The sequence below is a fragment of the Erinaceus europaeus genome, chromosome 20, assembly GCF_950295315.1.
Source record: "Erinaceus europaeus chromosome 20, mEriEur2.1, whole genome shotgun sequence".
NCBI classification, from domain to species: domain Eukaryota; kingdom Metazoa; phylum Chordata; class Mammalia; order Eulipotyphla; family Erinaceidae; genus Erinaceus; species Erinaceus europaeus.
Genome location: NC_080181.1, coordinates 54,746,123 through 54,768,849, shown reverse-complemented (window position 1 = coordinate 54,768,849; position 22,727 = coordinate 54,746,123). Strand labels below are relative to the sequence as shown.

The 22,727-nt window shown below is 55.1% G+C and overlaps 1 protein-coding gene across 10 annotated transcripts in view; it reads left to right on the top strand.

Annotated features, from left to right (window-relative positions):
* The window catches only part of NTRK3 (neurotrophic receptor tyrosine kinase 3), a 239,695-nt gene that overhangs the window by 135,475 nt on the left and 81,493 nt on the right, over positions 1-22,727 (top strand). For 2 of the 10 annotated variants that reach the window (XM_060179406.1, XM_060179407.1), the window contains 2 exons: positions 16,486-16,620; positions 17,755-19,569. The exons of the other annotated variants lie outside the window; for them this stretch is intronic. In XM_060179406.1, coding sequence (XP_060035389.1) covers positions 16,486-16,620; positions 17,755-17,873 — 254 coding nt within the window. In that variant the 3' untranslated portion in view covers positions 17,874-19,569. Of the gene's footprint in view, positions 1-16,485; positions 16,621-17,754; positions 19,570-22,727 lie in introns of those variants that run through there. 10 annotated transcript variants of the gene reach the window in all.

Below are 22,727 nucleotides of genomic sequence, written 5' to 3'. Positions count from 1 at the left end.
TTAATCAGTGCGAGAGCGAACCAGAGCGTCTCTTTGGCACACCTGGTCCAGAAACTGGGACCCAGAGGGCTGTGAGTCAGTCCTGCGCTTTATCCACTGCGCCGCCTCCCACCTGTGACTCTTAGCTCAATGCCGAGTCAGTGATGCCGGGTTTCCGAATGGGCAAGGAACCCCGTTTTACCTCTTTCCCCCAGGGACCCTTACTTCATCCCTTGACACTTGGGTTAGCAGTGGGGTCCTGGCTGTATGGAGAGCATGGCGGTGACTGCAGAGTCAGCTGGAAGTTCACTTTCAGACACTCTGGGGCCTCAGGAGATAGGGGTGTGCCGTGACTTGGGACAGAGAGCACTCGACCTGCGCCAAAGCTTTCAGATAAGACAAAATATGCAGCCGGGGGACGGGGCACCCCTTCACGCTCTGTGTGCCCAGTGGGGTGTGTATCCAGCTGGTGCCTTTCCAGGACCTGTGCCATTTGTGATGTGATGAAAACGGCTGGGCAGGGCCACACAGCACTGAGGACCCTAAGGGTCTTGATTAGGAGAGTGAACATCTCACCACACCTGGAGCTCTGGGGACACGAGACTGGGGAGCAGACATCTCCCACAGCCCCGTGGAAAAACCAGGCTCGGGGGTTAGGGGTGATGTCACTCTGCGTGAGTGTCCCCTGGCTAAGGGCAGGAGAGGTGAGACTTGGGACTTGCTCCTTCACCTTGTGGCCATGTCATGGGCACATCCTCTGTGTCCTCACCTGCAACAGAGGAGGTGGGGCCTGAGGGCACCTGCAGGGTGTGTGTGGGGCAGACCTGGTCAGAGCTGGCAGCTGGCCCCGGCTCCTGATTCCCTGGGCAGCTGGTGCACCAGCTCCAGGTCACTTGTGGCACGTGTCAGCATCCTTTGAGGGAGGTTGTGCTCAGCTCTGGCTGTCGGTGGTGCTGGGAATTGAAGCTGGGAGCTGGGATCCCTCTGGTGTGTGTGTCCTGTGTGCTGACTCCCAGCACAAGTGCAAGGGCAGTACCTATGTGGGAGAGGTCAGGCCAAGGGCTCTACCTGTGTGGGAGAGGTCAGGCCAAGGGCTCTACCTGTGTGGGAGAGGTCAGGCCAAGGGCTCTACCTGTGTGGGAGGTCAGGCCAAGGGCTCTACCTGTGTGGGAGGTCAGGCCAAGGGCTCTACCTGTGTGGGAGAGGTCAGGCCAAGGGCTCTACCTGTGTGGGAGAGGTCAGGCCAAGGGCTCTACCTGTGTGGGAGGTCAGGCCAAGGGCTCTACCTGTGTGGGAGGTCAGGCCAAGGGCTCGGGTCTTCTAATTGCCCTGCAGGTGTGACCTCCCTGCCTGCTGGAAACATGCCGTGCCTCCAGGTGCTTCCAATCTGGCAGGTGGACTGGTAGGAGTCATGGGGCGTGGAGGGGGCCCCGGGCCGTATCCCCACCTGCAGCTGACTGGCTCTGAGGTGTGGAGGTTCGTATGGCCTCTGGCTGCTCAGCCTTCCTTCTGAGACCCCGGCCCTCACTCAGGGGTGCTGTGTGGTCTGCAATCAGACCAGCTGGCCAGTCCTCCCTCCCACTCCCACTCTCAGTGCCCCCAGCTGCTAGAGTTTCAAACCTGTCCGGCCTGCCCCCCTTCCCCCACATGTGCTGCCCAGCCCCGCTAGACCCTCGGCCCAGGTGTGCCTCATTCCTCCTCCCTAGGCCTCACTCACGGAGACCTTCCTGGTCTTCTCAGAACCCTCTCCTCCTGCAAAGCCAGTGGCACCTTCCTCTTACCTCTGGGGACACCCCACATCTCCCCGTTCTGCCAAGTGGCATATCCAATTACTGTTGCTGTTTCTGGGGTGCTGAGACCCCAACACGGTGGAAGGGCTGCAGTTCTTAGCGTCCAGACCTCTGCAGAGAGCTGGTGAGTGCAGGCTGGCATCTCTGGCTGAGCACGGGCCCCTGGGCACCCCAGAACCCCCTTTACCTAAGTGTACATTTCCTAGGAGTCTGCGAGCTTTTGTCCTTCCAAATCTACATCGTTTGTAAACATACTTTTTAAAAAAGATTTTTAAATTAAACTTTGAGCTATTTAACAGAATTTTAAGAAAATTATCTTTATTTATCGGAGACAGACAGACATCAAGAGGGAAGGGGGTGAAAGAGAGGGAGAGAGACAGAGATACCTGCAGCCCCGCTTCACCACTCGCAAAGCTTTCCCCCTGCAGGTGGGGCCCAGGGGCTTGAAACCAGGGCCTTGTGCACTGCAACATGTGTGTTCAACCAGGTGTGTCACCACCCGGCCCCTTTATTGACTTTGATACGGTGCTGTCTGGGGATTGAGCCGCGTCTTCTGCTGACCTGCACTGTTTTGAAAGTGGGAAACAGTCATTGCAAAGTCTGGGGGTGGAGTCCTAGCAGGAGTCAAGGGAGCTGAGTATCAAGGTTCGCCTGCTCTGACGTCAGTGGCTGTATGCTTCTAACTGACCTACTCCCCTGTCTGCCGGCTCCTCGGCTCTTGGCAACGTGCCACTCCCTGTGTCCCCTGTCTGTCCCTTTTGCGGGTCCGTGGCTCCATCTTACCCTGATCCTTAGCAGAGATCTTTCAGACAAGGGCACGAGACTGACATGCAGGCGCTGTCCTCAGGTGACAGGTGAGCTCAGAGCAGTCCCCAACAGCTGTGCTCCTTCCCTCTGGGATGTGACCCCACCCCTAAGCCCTCCCCCCCTTTCCTGGGGACCCTTTCCTCTGGAAACACAGAGACCAGCGCCTGCTAGGATGCTACTTCCTTCCCGGGCTGCAGGCTTCTTCCCTGCATGTTTGTTTCCAGATGCATCCAGGCTCAGGCTCCCTCTCCCTGCCACTCTCACCACAGTGTCTTTCACTTTCATTTTGCGTTTTATTGGTGATTTAGCTGTGCCATGTGGAAGTCTTAAGTGTCCAGGGCTGTAGAGCACACCTGTACAGGTGTGTGTATCCACCACACCCACCTCCTATCTCCCGTGTCCCTCTTCCCCCTGTAACCATGGTGGTCTGACAGAGGCCAGGAGCCAGTCAGGTTATGACTCTGTCTTGCAAGTTCCTTTGCTTTAGAAGGCTACACTCTCCGTACGAGCGAGACCTTCACTGCTCAGGTACATCACTTCCGTTTATTTGGTCCCAAATGATACAATCTTAGTCCTCTTTTAATCGTGGGATAATATTCTATTGACTGTATATCCCACCCTCTTTTTTAAAATTTTTTATTTATAAAAAGGAAACGTTGACAAGACCATAGGATAAGAGGGGTACAATTTCACACAGTTCGCACCACCAGATATCCATATCCCATCCCCTCCCCTGATAGCTTTCCTATTCTCTATCCCTCTGGGAGCATGGACCCAGGGTCATTGTGGGTTGCAGAAGGTGGAAGGTCCGGCTTCTGTAATTGCTTCCCCGCTGAACATGGGCGTTGACAGGTTGATCCATACTCCCAGCCTGTCTCTCTCTTTCCCTAGTGGGGCAGGGCTCTGGGGAAGCGGAGCTCCAGGACACATTGGTGGAGTCATCTGTCCAGGGAAGCCTGGCCGGCATCATGCTGGCATCTGGAACCTGGTGACTGAAAAGAGAGTTAACATACAAAGCCAAACAAATTGTTGAACAATCATGGACCTAAAGGCTGGAATAGTGCAGATGAAGTGTTGGGGGGGGGGGTCCTCCGTTCTGTAGATAGCTAGTAGGCATATTTTAGTTATATTTCAAAGGGCCTGTAGCTATACTAGTTTTTTTTTTGCCTGAGCCTGAAATCTGATATGCAGGTGGATCCAAGTTATTGTCTGGGGAGATGAAGTCATGGCTGGAAAAGGGACAGAAAGCTGGATCAGGGAAGAAAGTACCTCCCTAATATGGGAAAGGGGTACAGATATTGTTGACTGTAAACTCCATCCATTTGATGTGATCTGGGGCCCATAATTAGCTGAGGAGCCTGTGTGACCTCTGCATCCCTGTAGATCTGAGCTCACATTCTGTGGTCATGAGTGGGAACATTCCATGCTGCCTCAGTATCCACCCAACCCCACCCTCTGTTTTAAAAATTATTTTTGGTATTATATATTTATTGGCTAGAGAGCCAGAAATTGAGAGGTAAGAGAGAGAGAAATACCTGCAATACTGCTTCACCACTCACAAAAATTTTCCCCTGCAGGTGGGGACTGGGGACTTGAACTCCGGTCCTTGCTCATTGTAACAGGTGCACTCAACCAGGTGCGCCACCATCTGGCCCCTCCTCTTTATCCGGTCATTTGTCACTGTCATGTAAGCTGATTCCATACCTGAGCTGTTGTGAGCAGGTAGCTGTGAGCCCTCCTGACTAGTTCTCCCATGCCTTTCACATGTATCTGAGCAGTGTCATTGTTCACTACTCTGAGGGATTTTTTTTTTAATCTGCTTAAGGATTCTCCAGACAGTTTTCCTTCCCAGAATTCCTTTTTCTCTGCATCCTTGCCACCAGTTATTTTCTGTCCTGTCCATGTAGACCATTCCTACAGGTGTGAGGAGGAATCCCAATGTTCTGCTTTTTAAAAATATTTATTTCCTTTTGTTGCCCTTGTTGTTTTATTGTTGTAGTTATTATTGTTGTTACTGATGTCATCATTGTTGGATAGGACAGAGAGAAATGGAGAGAGGAGGGGAAGACAGAGAGGGGGAGAGAAAGATAGACACCTGCAGACCTGCTTCACCGCCTGTGAAGCGACTCCCCTGCAGGTGGGGAGCCGGGGGCTCGAACCGGGATCCTTATGCCGGTCCTTGTGTTTTGCGCCACATGCGCTTAACCCGCTGTGCTACCGCCCGACTCGCCCAGTATTCTTCTAAAATGCTTCTTTCTAATGACAAAGTGTCATGGAGCAGTTTTTCTGTGTCTCCTGTCGACAACAGTCCATTCTTGTCTCTTGCTCACTGTTTACTATCAGGTTCCCCGTACTTTTTGTAGCTGAACTCTCTGACTTCCATGTATTTTTCGACACCGTAGATACCTATCTATAACATGCACATGTATCATGCAGGGGTCTTCTCCCAGTAACAAGGTTGCCTTTTTATTCTTGTGGAAGTGTCTTGTTATGTGTAGAAGCTTTTAAAAAATATCTTCTTTACTTATTTGGGTAGAGACAGAGAACTCAAGAGGGAAAGAGAGACAGAGAGACACCGGCAGCCCCTGCTTCACTACTCGTGAAAGCTTTCCCCTGTTCAGGGCTTGAACCTAGATTTTTGTACATTGTAGTGTGTGTGCTCAACTAGGTGCACCACTTTTTTAAAAAGCTTTTATTTTATTGATTTATTAATAAGAAAGGAGGGGAGAGAGAAAGAAGCAGACACCACTCTGGTACAAGTGCTGCCAGGGATTGAACTCGGGACCTCATGCTTGAGAGCCCAGTGCTTTATCCACTGCACCACCGCCCGGACCACTGTAGAAGCGTTTTAATCGGATATAGTTCCATTTGTTTATTCTCTTTATTTTTTCTCACTGATGGATTGAAGTCTCCAAACATGTCTTTAATATTAAGATCCCGAAGTGTCTCAGCTATGTTTTCTTCTGTGTATCTTCTTCTTTTTTTTTTAAATTTATCTTTATTGGATAGAGCTAGAGATTGAGAGAGAAGGAGGAGACAGAGGGGAGAAGGAGAGACACCCACAGACCTGCTTCACTACTCACAGAGCTTTCTCCCTGCAGGTGGGGACCAGGGGCTCAGACCCGGGTTCTTTGGGCATTGTAACGTCCGCTCAACCAGCTGTGCTACCACCTGGCCCCAATCTTCTGGGTATCCATGTATTTTATAGTTTATATTTATTTTGAAATCTAACAGGCAATGCTTTAATCCAGCGTGCGTCCGTTATGGCGTGGGTCTTAAGTAATGGCCTAGTCTCATGTACATGTGGCTGTCCAGTTTTCCCAACACCGTATGTTGAAGAGACAATCTATTTTCCACTGAGTGATTCAGGCCCCTTTGTCATTAATTAGATTTCCACATATGAGTGCGTCTATTTCTGGGCTCTCAGTTCCATTGGTCTCAGTGTCTGTTTTTGTTCCAATTCTCCATTGTTTTAATTAGTATTGCTTCGTAATATAACATGATATTGGAGAGCGTAATACCTGTAATTTTTTTTTGGTCTCAGAATTGCTTTGACTGTGGCCTTTTGTGGTTTTATGTGAATTTGACGACTGACTTCCTTCAAGAATGACTCAGGGAGTTTGGATAGGGTTGGACTGAATCTGTAGATGGCTTTAGACAGCCCACACTGACCCACCTTCCTCTGGTCTGTGGACATGGGGAATTCTCCCATTTCTTGATTCCTTTGAACAGTGTCTCACAGCTTTCATCGTAAGGCCCTTTCACCTCCTATGCCAGACGGGCTCCCTCCGAGGTGTCGTGCCTTGTTTCAGTGCTGTTGTCAATGGGACCTCCTCCTTCCTTTCCTTATCCTCTGACTCATGAGACCACAGATTCATCTAAGTCGGTTTTGTACCCTGCCATGTGCCTTCGTGCAGTTCCTAACATTTCGGGTGGAGCCTTGAGGGCTCTCAAGGTGTGTTGTCATGTCACCGGCAAGCAGTGGGAGCTCTTCCTTCTTCCTTTCCAGCTGGGCTGCCTTTAGTGTCTCTCCCTGCTCTGGCCAGGAGCTCCACGACTCTGCTCAACAGCAGTGACAGACTCTCCAGCTTCTCTGGACAGTGAGCGGGTCTCGGGCATCAGGGTGTCCCCTGCCTTTCTCTGCCTTTTGCTCACCGCCAGAGCTGTGGGGGTGCTGGGGAGGGGGGCTGGTGGGGTCCCTGAGACCTGTGGTCCTGCAGTACTGTCTCGGAGGCAGCAGAAAAGTCACTGGGCCTGGCTCAGATGCTATGCTCCTCCCCTCCCCTCACAGGGCTATTTCGAGGCAGACGCAATCTTAACGTTTGGGGAGAAAGAGACGCTTCGCAAATGCCAAGATGCTATAGTGGAGGCTCGGAACAAGGCGACATGTTGGTACACAGATTTGTACCCACTCAAGTTGGAGCCTGGCTTCTGGAAAGTGACTTTCCTGCACCCTGAGGTCTTGGCAGGCTGGGGGGGGGGGGAGGTGGCTGGGGGCCCTGGGGTGCTCCCTGCCTGGAGCGTGGGGAGGGAGCTGCTCTGGAGATAGGGGAACCTGGGTGCAAGATGCTGCCGCGTTTTACTAATCGCCACCTTGGGAGGAGGACCTGAGCCTTTGCCTCCTCACCCCAGCCTCAGGCCCACAGCCCTCACCTGGGGGAGGTCAGGGGAGCCCTTCATGAAGCTGCTCCCACAGCCAGTGCTGTACTCGGGGGGGGGGGGGCACACTTTACATATCATTTGCTACGCTTCATTTTTTATTTCTGTCATTGGCAGGGCTGCACTACGCCAAGCTAATATTTATTTTCAGATACCAAGAGAGACAGAAGGAGGGAAGGTGGGAGGGAGGGAGGGAAGGACACCACAGCACTGAAGCTTCCTCCCATGTGGTGATGGCCGGGCTTGAACCTGGCTTGGCAAAGTGGCCCCTTCCTAGGTGAGTTGTTTTGCCTGCCTAGGCTTCCCCGTTTTCAAATGATGTAATTGAAAAGGAAAGAATCAGTGGCCAGGCAGTGGTGCACCTGCTTAAGCGCGCATGGTACTAGGTGCAAAGACCCACACAAGGATCCCAGTTTGGGCCCCAGCTTCCCACCTGCAGGGGGGAAGCTTCACAAGCAGTGAAGCAGGTCTGCAGGTGTCTGTCTTTCTCTCTCTGCTTCTCTGTCTTCCCCTCCTCTCTCAATTTCTCTCTGTCCTGTTCAATAAAATGGAAAATACGGCCACCAGGAACAGTGGATTTGTAGTGCAGGCACCAAGCCCCAGTGATAACCCTGGAGGCAAAAGAAAGAAGGAAGGAAACAAAAAGAAAAAAGAGGGAAAAGTAGGTACAAGGAACTCTCCCTTGTGACGTGTGGATGTCTGGAGTGCTCCCAGGTAAGCAGAAAAGGGACACTGTGCTGAAATTCCTAAGCAACCACCTGGAAGCTGGTATAGACAGCGAGTTCTAAGATAGAGATGAGCCCTAATGGTGTGACCAGCCTGCTGATGGAGAGTAGTTGGAAGCCACAAAGGGTGCACCTGTGTGGGGCCAGGGGTGAGGAGGGGAGGGGACAAGGCCAGAGAGGCTGGCTGGCAGACCCATCCACATGGCCGTCTACACTGGGCATCACCACTGCCGGCCACTGGTGGCTTCTGACCAGGGGGACCCATCTGGAAAGACCATGTTTCTGTGACAGGAGTTGATAATGATGTCAGACAAGGGGACTGGTATCGGGACCGTGGTAAGACATCCTCACTCAATGGCGCTAAAACAGGGGTAGATGGTGAAGGCTTGTCACCCTGTGCTGGTGAGTCACTCCTGTGTCCCATGCCAGCCTGGACCACTGCTCTCCCTGCTGTAATCTCAGTAGCATCTGAATGTAGTCACATTCTCTCCATTGTACAGATGGGAATGTCGAGGTGCCGAGGAGTTAAGTGGCTTTCTGAAAGGTCTGAGGACACACACAGCGGGTGGGGTAGGTGGCAGAACACAGGCTTGAGAGCCAGGGGTCTATTTCCAGAACTTTCTGTCATGCTCTGCTGGAGTGAGGGGCTAGCAAAAAGGATGAGTCACATATCCTGTTTGAACCCTGGCATTCAATTCTGTGTGGGGAGGCGTTGGTGAGAAAGGAGGGCCAGACGGCTCCAAGAGTTTGCACCTGGGTACAAATGAGCACGGCAGTGGCATCAGACAATCTGCTTTTTGGAAGAAGATTGCTTGGGATGGAGATCCTGAATGTGTTGAGTTTGGTTTTCATGCACCGTAATGAAAATACCACCGGTCAGTTGACATCAGGCAGGTGAATCTTGGTAAATGGTTATACCTGGAGATGCAGGTTGGAAGTTGGGGTTGGGCGTCAGTGGTGGAGTCTTCCTTTCATGGACTCAGCAGCAGATGCCCGGTGGACATTGGTGATGGACGTTAAGTGGTGCAGTGCTTGGGAGGTGGGGAGAGGAGGTGGCAGGAGCAGCCTTCCACACTCCAGTGCACACAGGGAGGGCGGCCTTTCCCACACTCCACTGCACGGGCAGGGCAGGGACTCTGCTTAAGTGCTGGTTCCACTTCAGTGGGTTTGGAGTAGGGCCTGGGATTCTGCATTTCTTTTTTTTTTTTTTTTCCCTCCAGGGTTATTGCTGGGCTCGGTGCCTGCACCATGAATCCACCGCTCCTGGAGGCCATTTTCCCCCCTTTTTGTTGCCCTAGTTGTTGCAGCCTCATTGCGGTTATTATTGCCATTGTTGACGTTGCTTTGTTGTTGGATAGGACAGAGAGAAATGGAGAGAGGAGGGGAAGACAGAGAGAGAGGGGGAGAGAAAGATAGACACCTGCAGACCTGCTTCACCGCCCGTGAAGCGACTCCACTGCAGGTGTGGAGCTGAGGGCTTGAACCGGGATCCTTACGCCGGTTCCTGTGCTTTGCGCCACGTGCGCTTAACCCACTGCACCACCGCCCGACCCCCTAGGGATTCTGCATTTCTTACAGCTCTGGGGTGCTGCTAGTGCAAGGGGTCTGAGAGCTGGGGGTGAGGTGGAAGGGATTCTGATCCTTGTAAAACCAGGAAGGGAAGCATGCCGAGTGAGCAGGTGGGACGGAGAGCATGGTGGCCCAGGTGAGATGGCCTTCTCTGGGGAATGGTCACCATGGAGGACATGTCTCAGGCTGTGCTTGGTGGCCTTCGAGAGCACGTTTAATGCAATCCTTTGCAGGATGACATTGTGGGGAGTGGAGTGAGAGTGACCTTCTGGACAGTGGTGGCTACAGTTGGCTCACGCCATGCTTCCTATCGGTGGCTGGAGGAGCTGAGGGCAAGGGCAGTTAGTGGTGTGGTGGAGCTGAGGGCAGGTGCCCAGCACTCTGCCAGGTGGAAGGCTGGGTGTGTGGACACACATGGAATCGGCCCATGTGCACAACCCTGAACAGATTTTTATCTGTATATAGATTTTAGCAGAAAGGGGACTAGAACAGGGAGACAGGAAGGCAGTCAAGGCAGGGAGCTGACACCCAGTGACAAGTTAGCTCTGGAAATGAGGAACATTTATTTTCCTCTAAGGGAAGCAGTTGGGCCCTGGATAAGATGGTGCAGTGAGTCTACGCATCAGTTAATGGCATTGCAAGTGTTGCCAGTCCCCTGGAGATACCAGCTGATGCACTAAGACAAGCCTAGAAATAGGAGTCAGGAGGAATCAAGTCTAAGTAACCTGTCTTTAGTGTGGGTGCCATGCTCACCCTCCTAGAGTCAAAGGGCATTTAGGGCACACTTAGAGAATTCAGCAAGATCACTGATACAAGGTCAGTAGACAAAGATCTGTGTGTCCCCCTCAACACCATTAGACAGTTTCACTGAACGCAGTGAACATCTAAGATGGCAAAAATTAACTAAGGCAAAAAATGGTTTAGGAAAGTATGAATCTTACAAAGGATATGGAAGGCCTTGATGGGGGAAAGCAAAGTGAATTACTGGGAATCTTGAAGCAGAACTGAAGACATGGAAACTGTCTCTTATTCATGGGTAGAAGGAAGCAGCTTGATAAAGAGTTTGGATCTCCTTTGAGCCTATAAATTCAGTATAATCCCAATTAAGGTCCCAGCAGGGTTTTTGGCAGCACTTCTTTGATAAGCTTATTCTAGAATTTAAATGAATGACTAATAGACCAGTAATAGAAAAGACTTTCTTTTTTCTTTTTAAAAAACAGAGAAGATAAAGATTGAGAAATCTCTGCCATGTAGACTTATTATTGTTGCTGAGGAGTTATTCTGATGCAGTCTCCGCCCCCAGGTTTTTCTATGCCCCGCTAAATCCTAGAGTGCCCCCTTTCAACCAATCCTGGCCCTACACGTCACCCCTGGTTGTTGCCCAATAGAAAGCCCCCTCACCCCTCCCCTCTCTCTCTGGGCTCTCGGCTCTCCCTCTCTGAGGTCTCGCTCCCTGCTCTCCCCCCCCCCCCCCCCCCGTGGTCGGCCATTGCCGGCTGGCTCCACGTGGTCTGAACCAAACCTCTCCCCCATCCTATAATAAAGATTTTTGTACCCCTTTGCTCTGGACGTCCGCTCTCTTCTCCGTGGTGCAGCCCGACACCAGACCGCCGCAACAACATATTATACAACCCCAGTAATTAAGACAGAAGACAAAAGCAGACAAAAGTTTAATAGTATCTGTTAGCACTCAGGTGTATGAATGTAGACAAGAACACAGCCATGTGTGTGTAGCTTTGATAAGTCCATGCAGATCGGTATGAAAATGTGGTGGTGCACCTGGTTAAGTGCACACATTATAGTACACAAGGACCCAGGTTCAGGCTCCCAGTCCCCACCTGCAGGGGAAAAGCGTCATGAGTGGTGAAGCAGGGCTGCAGGTGTCTCTCTGTCTCTCTCCCTCTCTATCACCCCCTTCCTGTCAATTTCTGGCTGTCTCTGTCCAATGAATAAAGACAATAAAATTTGTTATAAAAGGAAAGAGAATAGGAAGCCACTCAAAAAAGCCACAAGAGGACCAGTCAAGTTTGCATCAGCACCTTGAGCCAGTCACAGAATAAATGGTAAGTTCTGGGTGATAGTTAACAGCTAGACTCTGTGTTTTCCATCCATGTGTATTTTCAGTTAGTTTCAGAGTCACAGCGACACAAGGGCAGTCCCTCCCCCGCTCCGCACACTACTGCTAAGTGGACTGCAGACTTTGTGCTATTGTCACCATATTCTGCCCCCAAATGTTCTTTTTATTTTTTAGTTATTTGATTTAGCAAGATCTAATTTGGGACGGTTACCTTCTCCTGAGCTTCTCTGACTTGGGACCATTTCTGAGGCATCTCCTGTCCATGACTGCCACCCTAGTTTTAGGGTGACCCATTGGATTTCATGGATAGCGTCTCCCAATTTTGTCTTCAGTGAGCTGGGGTCATGGGTTTGGGGGAGCAAGGCCAATAGAGTTGGACGCCATTCTTATCACACCTGGAGCAGGTGCCTGTCATACACCCACATTGATGGTGCCAAGCCTGATCACCTGCCCATTCGAGAGCAGGCACCCACCCCCCAAGTACCAGAGAACACTCAGTTTCCCCGGGAGTTCTCTTTGGAAAGAAGTGGGCACATGGCACAGTGTCTCAGTGGGGATCCCAGCACCAGCTCCCTGAGTGAAGAGCCACTGAAGACAGTGTGTGTAATTCTTCCCCAAGGGAGCTTGCTGAAGGGACCGTTAAAGGAAGGAGGATGGTTAGATGTTGGGAATACTGTCAGGTACAGATTGTGGAAGACCTGGGAGAACTATCAAGTACCGATTGTGTGAGTCCCGGGAGCTGGCTCAGTGTGCAGAGAGAAGGACTTGCATGTGTGAGGCCCGAGGCTGGATCCCTGGCACTGCATGTGCCAAGCAATGCTTTTGGCCTTTCTTTCTTGTGAAATACATAAATGAATGTGCTTTTAAAATGCAGATGATAAATGACATACGGGGAGGAACTAACACATTTGACAATGTTGACGTATAAACAGAGCGTGTAAGTCACATGCAGGGTTAAGAGATGAACCAGAGAGAAAAAGAGACAAGCCCTTTATAGGAATTCAACAGCGGGTCTGTGTGGAGGGTAGAAGCCTCCCGCAAGTGAGAAGGAACAACCTGCTGTAGATGTGTGGTGCTTATATCTGTGTTACATGCCTCTGTGAGCATGGCAGTGGGACCGGATAAGATAAGAGCTTGGCTGCAACCTGGGCAGTGTCTGCACCATCAGGCCCCACAGGGAGGAGGGGTGCAGGTGGGGAGTGCTCACAGAACGTGAGTGTGAGCCATCACTGAGTGGACAGAGGGGGTCTCACACGCTCACTGGACTTGGGCTGTCCTCCAAAGCCGGTCCTCTCACACAACTGTGCATGGAGACAACCTGGAGTTTGTCACTGGTAGATGGACAGCCCCCGGTCCCTCCTCGTCCCCTGATTTCCCGATGGCACTTTGGTCCCTTACAGTCAGTCAGCCCCTTGCTCTGAGGGCGCCTGGGCCCAGGGCTGCTTTTGGAGAGAAATGTGCTCACCCCTCCCTTCATGCTCCTGGCTGATTCCCAACCAGGACAGCGGGCTCCATAGTAGTAGCAGCAGAGTGGATAGCCTGCAGACACCACAGTTCCTGGTCTCTGGCCCTTTTGCACGGAGACTCTTGGCAGCTGCTTTGCCGGGAGAGACTGGCATGGTGGCATTTGCCGCCAGTGTTTCTGCAGTGATGAGCAGTGAGTAGTGCAGTAAGTGAGCTTCAGTGGGTAGGACAAGCCAATAACGGGTCAGGATTCTCACGCCCACAGCATGGAGGCCGTCAGCTAGAGTTGACAAGTGGGGATTGCTGGGACAGTGGGGGAGATGGAGAAGGCCTCCTTTGTTTCCAGGCTGGAACCTGGGCAAAACATGACTGTAATTCAGCTGCACAGTGGCTGGAAGGGTCTCCCAGTTCAGGGCAGGGGAGCGCTGGTGACAGGTGCGGGCAGATCTTAGGGGGTGAATTCTTAGGGGTTCCCAGTCCGAGCTGCAGGGCTGTATTGCTCCTCACAACTTGGAACAAGAGATTTTGAAATGGTCTGATCTGTCGGTAACGGGTGTTGGGCACATAGGTCTGCTGGTCTCTGCACTTTTCTGGTGATTGAACAAGCGAACACAGAGCGGAGAAGACGAATTGAGCTGAATATAAAGTTGTGGGGTCGTGAGGGTGCAGGGAAGGGACTAAAGCTAGCGAAAGACAATGTTAGTGTTTGGGGGTGACAGGTGGCCACTTACGGAACTCGTCTGGAGGTTTTGTGATAGACTGGGCACGGTTTGTCATGTTGCCATGTGCAAGGACCTGAGTTCAAGCCCCTAGTCTCCACCTGCAGCGGGGAAGCTTCTTGAGCAGTGGTCTGATGGGGCAGGCGGATGATGGCAGGAACCTCTGTCCTTCACTCCTGCCATCTGACCCCCACCAGCAAGGAGGGTATTTGTGGAGCTGGCACTGTCCGAGCTGGCCCTGAGACCTGTGTCCACTCTGTGCTGAGGCCTTGTGGCCTTGTGTCCACTCTGGGCCGAGGCCCCGTGTCCACTCTGTGCTGAGGCCCTGTGGCCTTGTGTCCACTCTGGGCCGAGGCCCTGTGGCCCTGTGTCCACTCTGTGCTGAGGCCCTGTGGCCCTGTGTCCACTCAGTGCTGAGGCCTGTGTCCACTCTGTGCTGAGGCCCCGTGGCCTTGTGTCCACTCTGTGCTGAGGCCCTGTGTCCACTCTGGGCCGAGGCCCCGTGTCCACTCTGTGCTGAGGCCCTGTGGCCTTGTGTCCACTCTGGGCCGAGGCCCTGTGTCCCTGTGTCCACTCTGTGCTGAGGCCCTGTGGCCCTGTGTCCACTCTTTGCTGAAGCCCTGTGGCCCTGTGTCCACTCTTTGCTGAAGCCCTGTGGCCCTGTGTCCACTCTGTGCTGAGGCCCTGTGGCCCTGTGTCCACTCTGCTGAGGCCTGTGTCCACTCTGTGCTGAGGCCCTGTGGCCTTGTGTCCACTCTGTGCTGAGGCCTGTGTTCACTCTGTGCTGAGGCCCTGTGGCCTTGTGTCCACTCTGTGCTGAGGCCTTGTGTCCACTCTGTGCTGAGGCCCTGTGTCCACTCTGTGCTGAGGCCCTGTGTCCACTCTGTGCTGAGGCCTTGTGTCCACTCTGTGCTGAGGCCCTGTGTCCACTCTGTGCTGAGGCCTTGTGTCCACTTTGTACAGAGACTCACCTGTGGTCAGAGAGGTAGGCGGGCGTGCTCACTAGCAAGGATGACTGCCGGTGCCTTGACTCAAGTGCCTCCATGTTGGATCCCTGCCCCTCACCCTGTAGGGGCCTGATGGGACCGTGATGGCCACCTTCTGGAGAACCAGTGTATGTTGGGGCGCGGCGGGGGGAGCCCTGGGAGAGGGGATGCTTGAGAGGAGCCCTGCAGCATGCTACTTGCGGGGTGCCTGCCAGCACAGCCACTTCCTAGAGGCAGGACATAGACTCCTGACCTGAGGTGACAAAGGGAGACACTGGGACAGAGGGAGACTCTGAGGAGCCAGAGTCGGGGTGCCCCACAGGACATGCAGGCAGGGACTGGAAAGCCGGGTTGTCTGGGTCCCCTTACCAGAGTTGGGGTACATGAGTGAGGTGGGAAGCAGAGGCCGGGACAGGGGGCATGGCGAGTGTTTGAGAGACTGTGGACACGCTAGGGGCTGAGGGTCTCGGCTGCCTCTCCTGCCTGCCTTTGGCCCTTGAGAGGGCTCGCTTCCAGCCCCCGCGGGTGCTCAGTCATTCCCACGCCCCTTCCGTCACTTCTCCCCCCACTGCCGCCTCTCCCCAAATGTCCCTGGAGCCTCTGGCTTCTGTCTCGGGAAGCCACCCAGGCTCAGTGCCCAGCTGCCTGGGGCCAGGAGGAGCCCGGGGACACTGTGACAGATGGAGAAAAGGTCAGGCATGGGGACCCTGATGCCAGGCCTTCTGCAGAGAAGCACCGGCCCTTTGGGGTCCTGCACCCTTGCCATTTGCCCCTCCTCAGTATCCATGGGGGTCTCCGACCCCTCCCCCAACAGATGCCACTTCCACCCACCCTGGGGTGTGGGGTGGGCAGGATCCTGCAGTCCTTGGAGAGGCCCCACCTGGGGAGAATGCAGAGGAAATAAACTTCAAGTCCCGGCTGGCGGGGACCAGGCTCATGTTTGGGCACGAAACTCGGGGACCTTGGCAATGCTGCCGCCATAGAAGCTTCCAGGCCCACGGCTGCTCTCAGATATGCTTGTGACAGCCCTGCTCTGCAGTGGGGGTGTCCCGGTCGGCCAATGCCAGCAGCTACCCCTCCCCTCAGGAAGTCGAGGGAGGGGCCCACTACCCCTCAGCCTGCTTCCTCTTGGACCCGAGCAGCACGTCTTCAAGCCTTAGGAGTTGTCTGTCCTTCTGGGCCTGGGAGGGGGCATCAGGGGCTCCAGTTCGGAGAGCCCTGGCCCAGGATGGGGTATGGTAGGCGAGCGGGTAGTGGAGAGGGTTCAGCTGAGTCCAATTCAGTGTCAGTGCACTGTTCCCACCTCCTCAGAAGCTTCCTGCTCAGGGCCCTCCTGGCGGGAGGGTGGGTCTTGGTACTGGATGCTGGCATTGGGCCAGCAGGGTCTCTCAGGTGTGTCCCCAGCAGGTGTGTCTCTCAGGTGTGTGTGTCCCCAGCAGGTGTGTCTCTCAGGTGTGTCCCCAGCAGGTGTCTCTCAGGTGTGTCCCCAGCAGGTGTCTCTCAGGTGTGTGTGTCCCCAGCAGGTGTGTCTCTGAGGTGTGTCCCCAGCAGGTGTCTCTGAGGTGTGTCCCCAGCAGGTGTCTCTCAGGTGTGTCCCCTAGGTGCAGAGAGCAGTCCCAGGGGCCGGGGAACCCGCACTCCCCCCCAGGCCTGCACAGGGAAGGTGAGGCGCTGGGCTCCCCACTAACCCTTGTCTGCCTCTCCTCCCAGGGGTCTTTTCAAGCCTAGGCAATCATGGGCTGTTAAGCTTGAAGGACAATAGAGACCATCTAGCCCCCTCCACCCACTATGTGTATGAGGAGCCCGAGGTCCTGAGTGGGGACGTGGCTTACCCAAGGCCACATGGTGAGTTTGTCGCTTTCACTCTGATGTCTCTGTGGGCAGTGTCCACCCCTGCCCTCCACCTGTTGCGAGGGGGTGGGGTGGGAGGGCTCACAAGACCTCACGGGTCCCCCTTGGTCCCAGAGGACCAGGCGCCCTGTGTGGAACTGGCACTCAGGCCCCTAGGCAGGCAGCTGCTGGGGGCGGGGGTTGTGGCCTGTAGGGAGACACTGCTGTCACCCGCCCTAGGGAGACCACCGGCCCCACCTTCCCACAGCCACACCTACTGGGACACCCCAGCCTCCCTCTGAGCCTGGCTTCCTAGACAGGACCCGCAGGGCCCACAGCTGTGGTGCCTACACCCAGGCCTCCCTCCCTCCCCCTCCCCCTTACACCTCCCTCTCCCCCTCCTGCTTCCCTCCCTCTCTCCTCTCCCCCTCCCTCTCTCCCCTTCCCCCTCTCCGCCCTTCCATTCCCCTCTCCTTTCCCTCCTCTCTCCCCCTTTCCCCTCTCCCTCCCCCTCTCCCTCTCCTCCTCTCCCTCCCTCTCCCCCTCTCTTTACTCCTCTCCCTCTCTCTTTCCTCCTCTTCCTCTCTCTCCCTCTCTCCTCTCCCTCTCTCCCTCTCTCTCTCCCTCTCCCCCTCTCCACTCCCTCTCTCCCTCTTCTCCTCCTCCCCATCCCCCTTCAACCTCCCCCTCCCTCTCCCTTCCTTTCCTTTCCCTCTCCTCTCTCCCTCTCCCTTTCTCTCTGTCTTAGAAAGGGCCCTGGAGGGACTGGTGTTCTGAGAATGTCCCCTCCTGCCTGAGCGCCCTAGACCCAGCATTCAGGACCCTCCCATCCACTTAGACCAGCTGCCCCTCCCCTTCCATGACCCCCCCAAGGCTGCCCCTCCCCGGGTTCTGCTCAGCTCTCCTGAGCTTGGCTGCTGCAGCTTGTGAGGGGGTCTCACCCCTCCCACCGGCCCTCTGGCTGATGGTTGGTTCCCGTCCATCTGTCTGCACCCCCTACTCCCCCCAGCCCCCTCTCCCCTGCCCCTCCTAGTTTTCATCTTCTTGGGAGGAGGGTGGGGATTTGGTTTCTGTTTTTTGTTTTGTTTTTACTTTATTTTGCTTTTTTCTGTGTTTTTTTTTTTTTTGTTGTTGTTGTTGTTTTTATAGGTTTCAGAGAAATTATGTTGAATCCGATAAGCCTGCCTGGACATTCCAAGCCCCTAAACCATGGCCTCTATGTTGAGGATGTCAATGTTTATTTCAGCAAAGGACGTCATGGCTTTTAGGAACAGATCAGAACAAAACAAAAACACAAAAAGACTCCTTTAAAAAAACAAAGCAAACGAACAAAAAAATAACAAAGCCTCCCCCATTTGGGAGCCACCTGGCTAGGCCTGGGGTGGAGGTGGGGCCAGGAGGGGCTTGGGGAACACCAAGCTCAGATCTGGGGCAGGGGCCGCCACGTAGTAACTGCATGAGCCTCGGAAACCCCCCAGCTCCTCCCGAGATGCCCCTCCCCCACTGGCCGCTGGCGGGGGGTCCCTGTCCCGGGCATCACTGTGCCAACACCTCTAGACCCAGCTCCAGCCTCCCCGAGCCCCCTCTGCCCTGCTTCCCCACTCTGCCACCCCCTAGACTTGGGAGATGACCTCAGCTCCTCCTGGACCAGAACTGGGCTCGGGCGGGCGGCCCTCATGAGCGTCCAGCCCGCTGGCTGAGGTGACCGGGGCCTGGTGTTGCCCCCGGTGAAGTCTCAGAGGAAGGAACAGAGACCAGTCCTGTTTGTGTTTTTTTATTTTTTATTTTTTATTATTATTTTTTTTGGGGTAGAGTAACCCATCCCCTCCTTTTTATATTTTTCTTTTTTTTAAAACACATGTACACATGTTCCTCCCCAACCCCACTGGCTCCCAGTGAGTGTGACTGGGGGGGGGGGGTTCCTGCCCTCGCCCAGCCCTACCCTGGCTACCAGCTCCAGGCCTCTGGGGCCCAACCTCCTCCGGGGACTTCAAGGGATGGAGGTGTCCGGCTTCGGCCTCGGATGGGCTCTCCTTCCCTGGCTGCCATTTATTCTTGACCCTGAGAACTTTGTGGATGCAGCAGAGCCGCCATCCGGAGGCCAAGAGGAAGTGCCAGCCCTGGCACCGGCCGGCCATGGAAGCCTCCGGTCGGTCCCCTGCTCAACCTCTGTGTCCACTTTGCTTGCTTTGACTCATGCCTCCTTCCATGGCCACCCCTTCCCAGAGAGGGGTCTGCCCCCCACCCCACCACCACCACCCACCATTCGAAACTCTGGACCCACTGGGATACAGGAAGTAGGGAACAGGAAGGGCCTTGTGGGAGGGAGGTCTGCAGCACCCCCAGATTAGCTGAGCACCCCTGGGGGACTGGGCCTGATTCTGCAACCCAGGGCAGCCCCATGTGGGGCTCACAGAGGACAGAGCCCAGGTTGGGGGGATGCCCCCCTGGGGGACCCACAGAGGAGGCCGAGGGCCTTGGGGTGGTGATGAGAGCAGGCCCAGCAGAGTCCCAGCCCTGATGGCACCCAAGCCTTTTTCCCTGGTCCTAGGGAGGGAGACGGGGGTGTGTGTGGCTATGGAGGGGTGATGTCTCTGGAGCCGAGATCCCCAAGCGGTGGCCCAGGTCTGGGTGTCCTTTCAAGCTCTCCCCCAGTGTGTCACTTATCCCTGCTTCAGGCCAGACCTCCTCGTGCAGCTATAAGGAGTAAGCTTGAGAATGATGTTTTATTTTTTGGGGGGGTTGCTTTATTTTTTAATTATTGTGACTCATTACCTCATGCCCATCCATCCATCCATCCATCCGTCCATCCCTCTCTCTCCATCCCTCCCACCATCCCAGCTTCTCTCATCCCGCCAAACCTCCCCCCTTGGGCTCTGGCCCAGGGGGCGCTATGTTTCCACAGAGGCTTATAGGATTGTCCAGTGTATAGTTTCTTAATAAACACTTTATTTTCTAATGAAATGGCTGCATCAGATCTCTTATTTGGCTATAGCTTGCACCGCAGATGCAGGGCAGAGCAAGGCCAGGCTGCCTGCATGTGGACCCCTCCCTGCCTGGCCCCGCACGGCCCCCCTCCCTGAGCTCTCCCCAGCGGGGCCCTCTTGGCCAGGGGCCTGTCCCCCCTTCCCTCTGAGGCTTTCCTGAAGACCCTTCCCTGCGGGCCCCATGGCGAGACGTCTCCCAGCCCTATGACAGGACAGAGAAGCTGCTAGAGGTACAGAGAGGTAGAGCGGCCTCCCCCGCCCCTCCCATCCAAGGAGGCAGGAGGGAGATTCCGACCCAACCACTCTGCCCAATTCTCAGGCCACCGAGTCCACTTCCCCCTCGGCGTCCGGGGGCTGCTCTGCTATTCCAGCAGGTCACAGCTCATGTTTCTGGGCTCTGCCCTCCAGAGCTTGGAGGCACCCCCTCCTTCAGCCCCGCGAGCATGCAGTGGGGTTGGCTTCCTGTCTTCTTTTTGATTCTTGGTGACATGGGTTTTTCCAGAGGAAGACGGGGCTCAAGGTGGACGGGCCAACCTGCTGATCCTTCAGAGATGTCCACCCACCCCGCACCCCTACCCTACACCCCCAGAACCCCTGGGTGCAACCTAGTCCAGAGGTTAAGCTAGAGGCAAGGGTTGGTGCAGGAATTGAAGACTTCCTCTCTCTCTTCCAGACTGGGGTTTGGGGGTAGTGAGAGCTACTGGGTAGTGGGGGAGAAGGGTACTGCTACACAGCTGTCCAGCTGGTGACGTGATGGAGTGGTCACCAGGGCCTTCCTGGTGGCCTCCTGTTCCCATCAGACATTGGGACATCAGCGTCTAGTGTGGCTTTTGCCTGCTTTCCAGGTCACTGGCCTCTGGCTTCCCTCCTGGGCATCAGGAGACCTGCAGGGCCCTGGGAGGCGGCATGTGGAGAGCAGGGCAAGTCTGGTGCTCTCTGGCCAGTGGCGTCCATCTCCGGTGGTGCTCTCTGTGGGCAGAGGCTGAGAGGAGCTGCCCCCGTGTGCTGGGGTCCTGGGCCCTGCCCAGCTGCCCATCTGTGCCGTGGGGCCCTCTCCCCTCAGGAGACAGGAGGAGGGGCTATGGAGGGACCTAGAACAGATTCCTGGGTACCCCAGGGTGGGGATCCATAGCTGGGCTGAGGGAGCTCGAGAGGAACTCCTGCTTCAGTCTGGCTTGGGGCGTGAACCTCCCGCTGCTTGCAAAGCGGGGGGGGGGGGGCACCCCTTCTCCAGCAGGATCCAGCTCTGTGGTTTTCCTCCTGTCAGTCAGTGGCTCTTGGGCAGGAATGGGGATTCCTGGGGTTGGGATGGGCCCTGGGTGAGCCTGAGCTGAGCCACAGAGACTGGTTCTGGGTGGGGTGCAGGGACTCAGATGCTGGGGTGCCGGGGTGCCAGGATGTAGGGGTGCTGGGGTGCTGGGACACAGATACAGGGATGCAAGGATACTGAGTATAGGGATGCTGGGTGCAAGGGTGCAGGGGATGCTGGGTGCAGGGGTGCAGGGGATTCTGGCTTCAGAGGATTCTGGCTTCAGATATGCTGGTTGCAGGGGTGCTGGGATGCAGGGGTACTGGATGCTGGGATGCAGGGATACTGGATACAGGGAGGCAGGGATGCTGGATACAGGGAGGCAGGGATTCTGGATACAGGGAGGCAGGGATGCTGGGTACAGGGAGGCAGGGATGCTGGATACAGGGAGGCAGGGATGCTAGATACAGGGAGGCAGGGATGCTGGGTACAGGGAGGCAGGGATGCTGGGTACAGGGAGGCAGGGATGCTGGATACAGGGAGGCAGGGATGCTGGGGTGCAGGTTTCTGAATGCAGGGATTCTCAGTGCATGGGTTCTGACGGCAGGGATTCTGACTGCTGGGATTCTGGATGCAGGGATTCTGACTGCAGGTTTCTGGATGCAGGGATTCTGACTTCAGGGATTCTGGATGCAGGTTTCTGGATGCAGGGATTCTGGATGCAGGGATTCTGGATGCAGGGATTCTCAATGCATGGGTTCTGACTGCAGGAATTCTGACTGCAGGGATTCTGGATGCAGAGTTTCTGGATGTAGGGATGCTCCCAGGACACCTCAGCCTCCCTCTGCCCACATCCCCTTGGGACTGAGGACCCTCTCCACCTTGACTTAAGCCCAAGTGGAGGGAGGCATGCTGGGGTGGGTATCCTTCAAGACCCAGAGTCATCCAGGCAGGGTCTGAGTGCCAGTACGTCCTACTACAGTCTCCCACTCCCCATTTCCCTGGGGCTGCATTCAGAAATGTCTACAAGGGGTCCAGGGCCTGTGACCCTGTCTGTCTGTCTGTCCCTCTCAGTGAGGACACCTCCTCTCCCTTCCCTCCTGTGAAAGTGTGCCCAGAAGCCAGACTTCCTCCCCATGTGGTTGAACCCCACAAAAGCTCTCTGATTAGGGGCTGTCTGGTGTGGGTCTGTGGAGGGAGGACCTTGCCTTGCATGGGGGAGCTGGGCTCTGGAGCTAGTGGGCAGGGCTGAGCATGAGGCTCTGTCCATCCTGGAGCCACTGGTTTATGGCAGAGGCTGGATTCTGTGTCAGAGGCCTGGATGGGAGCAAGACAGCAGAGGTGCGGGTGGAGGAGGAGGAGGGGCTTGGGGGTACGCTTTCAGGGTAGAGAAGCACCGGACCAGGTGCTGGGCAGGGGCTTGGAGAGAGCGGGTGTGTACAGTGCTGGTGGCCCAGGCTTCTCAGGGATTTTCTGATACGGACTCTGGGTGGCACCCATCCCCTCCCATCAGAAATATCTGGTGACATCAGAAGGTTTAGAGGGTGGACCAGAACACCCCCCCCAACCTCAGTGATGGAGGATTTGAACCCCAACAGGGAGGACACCCCCAGACTATGCTCACTGACCCCATCCTCCAAAGATGCGGGGCAGAGAGTCCTGTCCACGGAGAGAGCCCCACTGCCCAGGACCTTGGGGGCACAACTCCCACACCCCTGCTTCCCACACACTGTTGTCATAGCAACCAGATGCATCATGGGACCTCACGGGGCCCCTGGCATCCTCCTCCCTCTATGGCCCCACTCTCACCCTCTGAGGAAAAGACAAGGAAAGGAGCTTCCCTGCAGAGTGACCTCAATCTGTCCAGTTTGTTGGTGTCTCCTCCC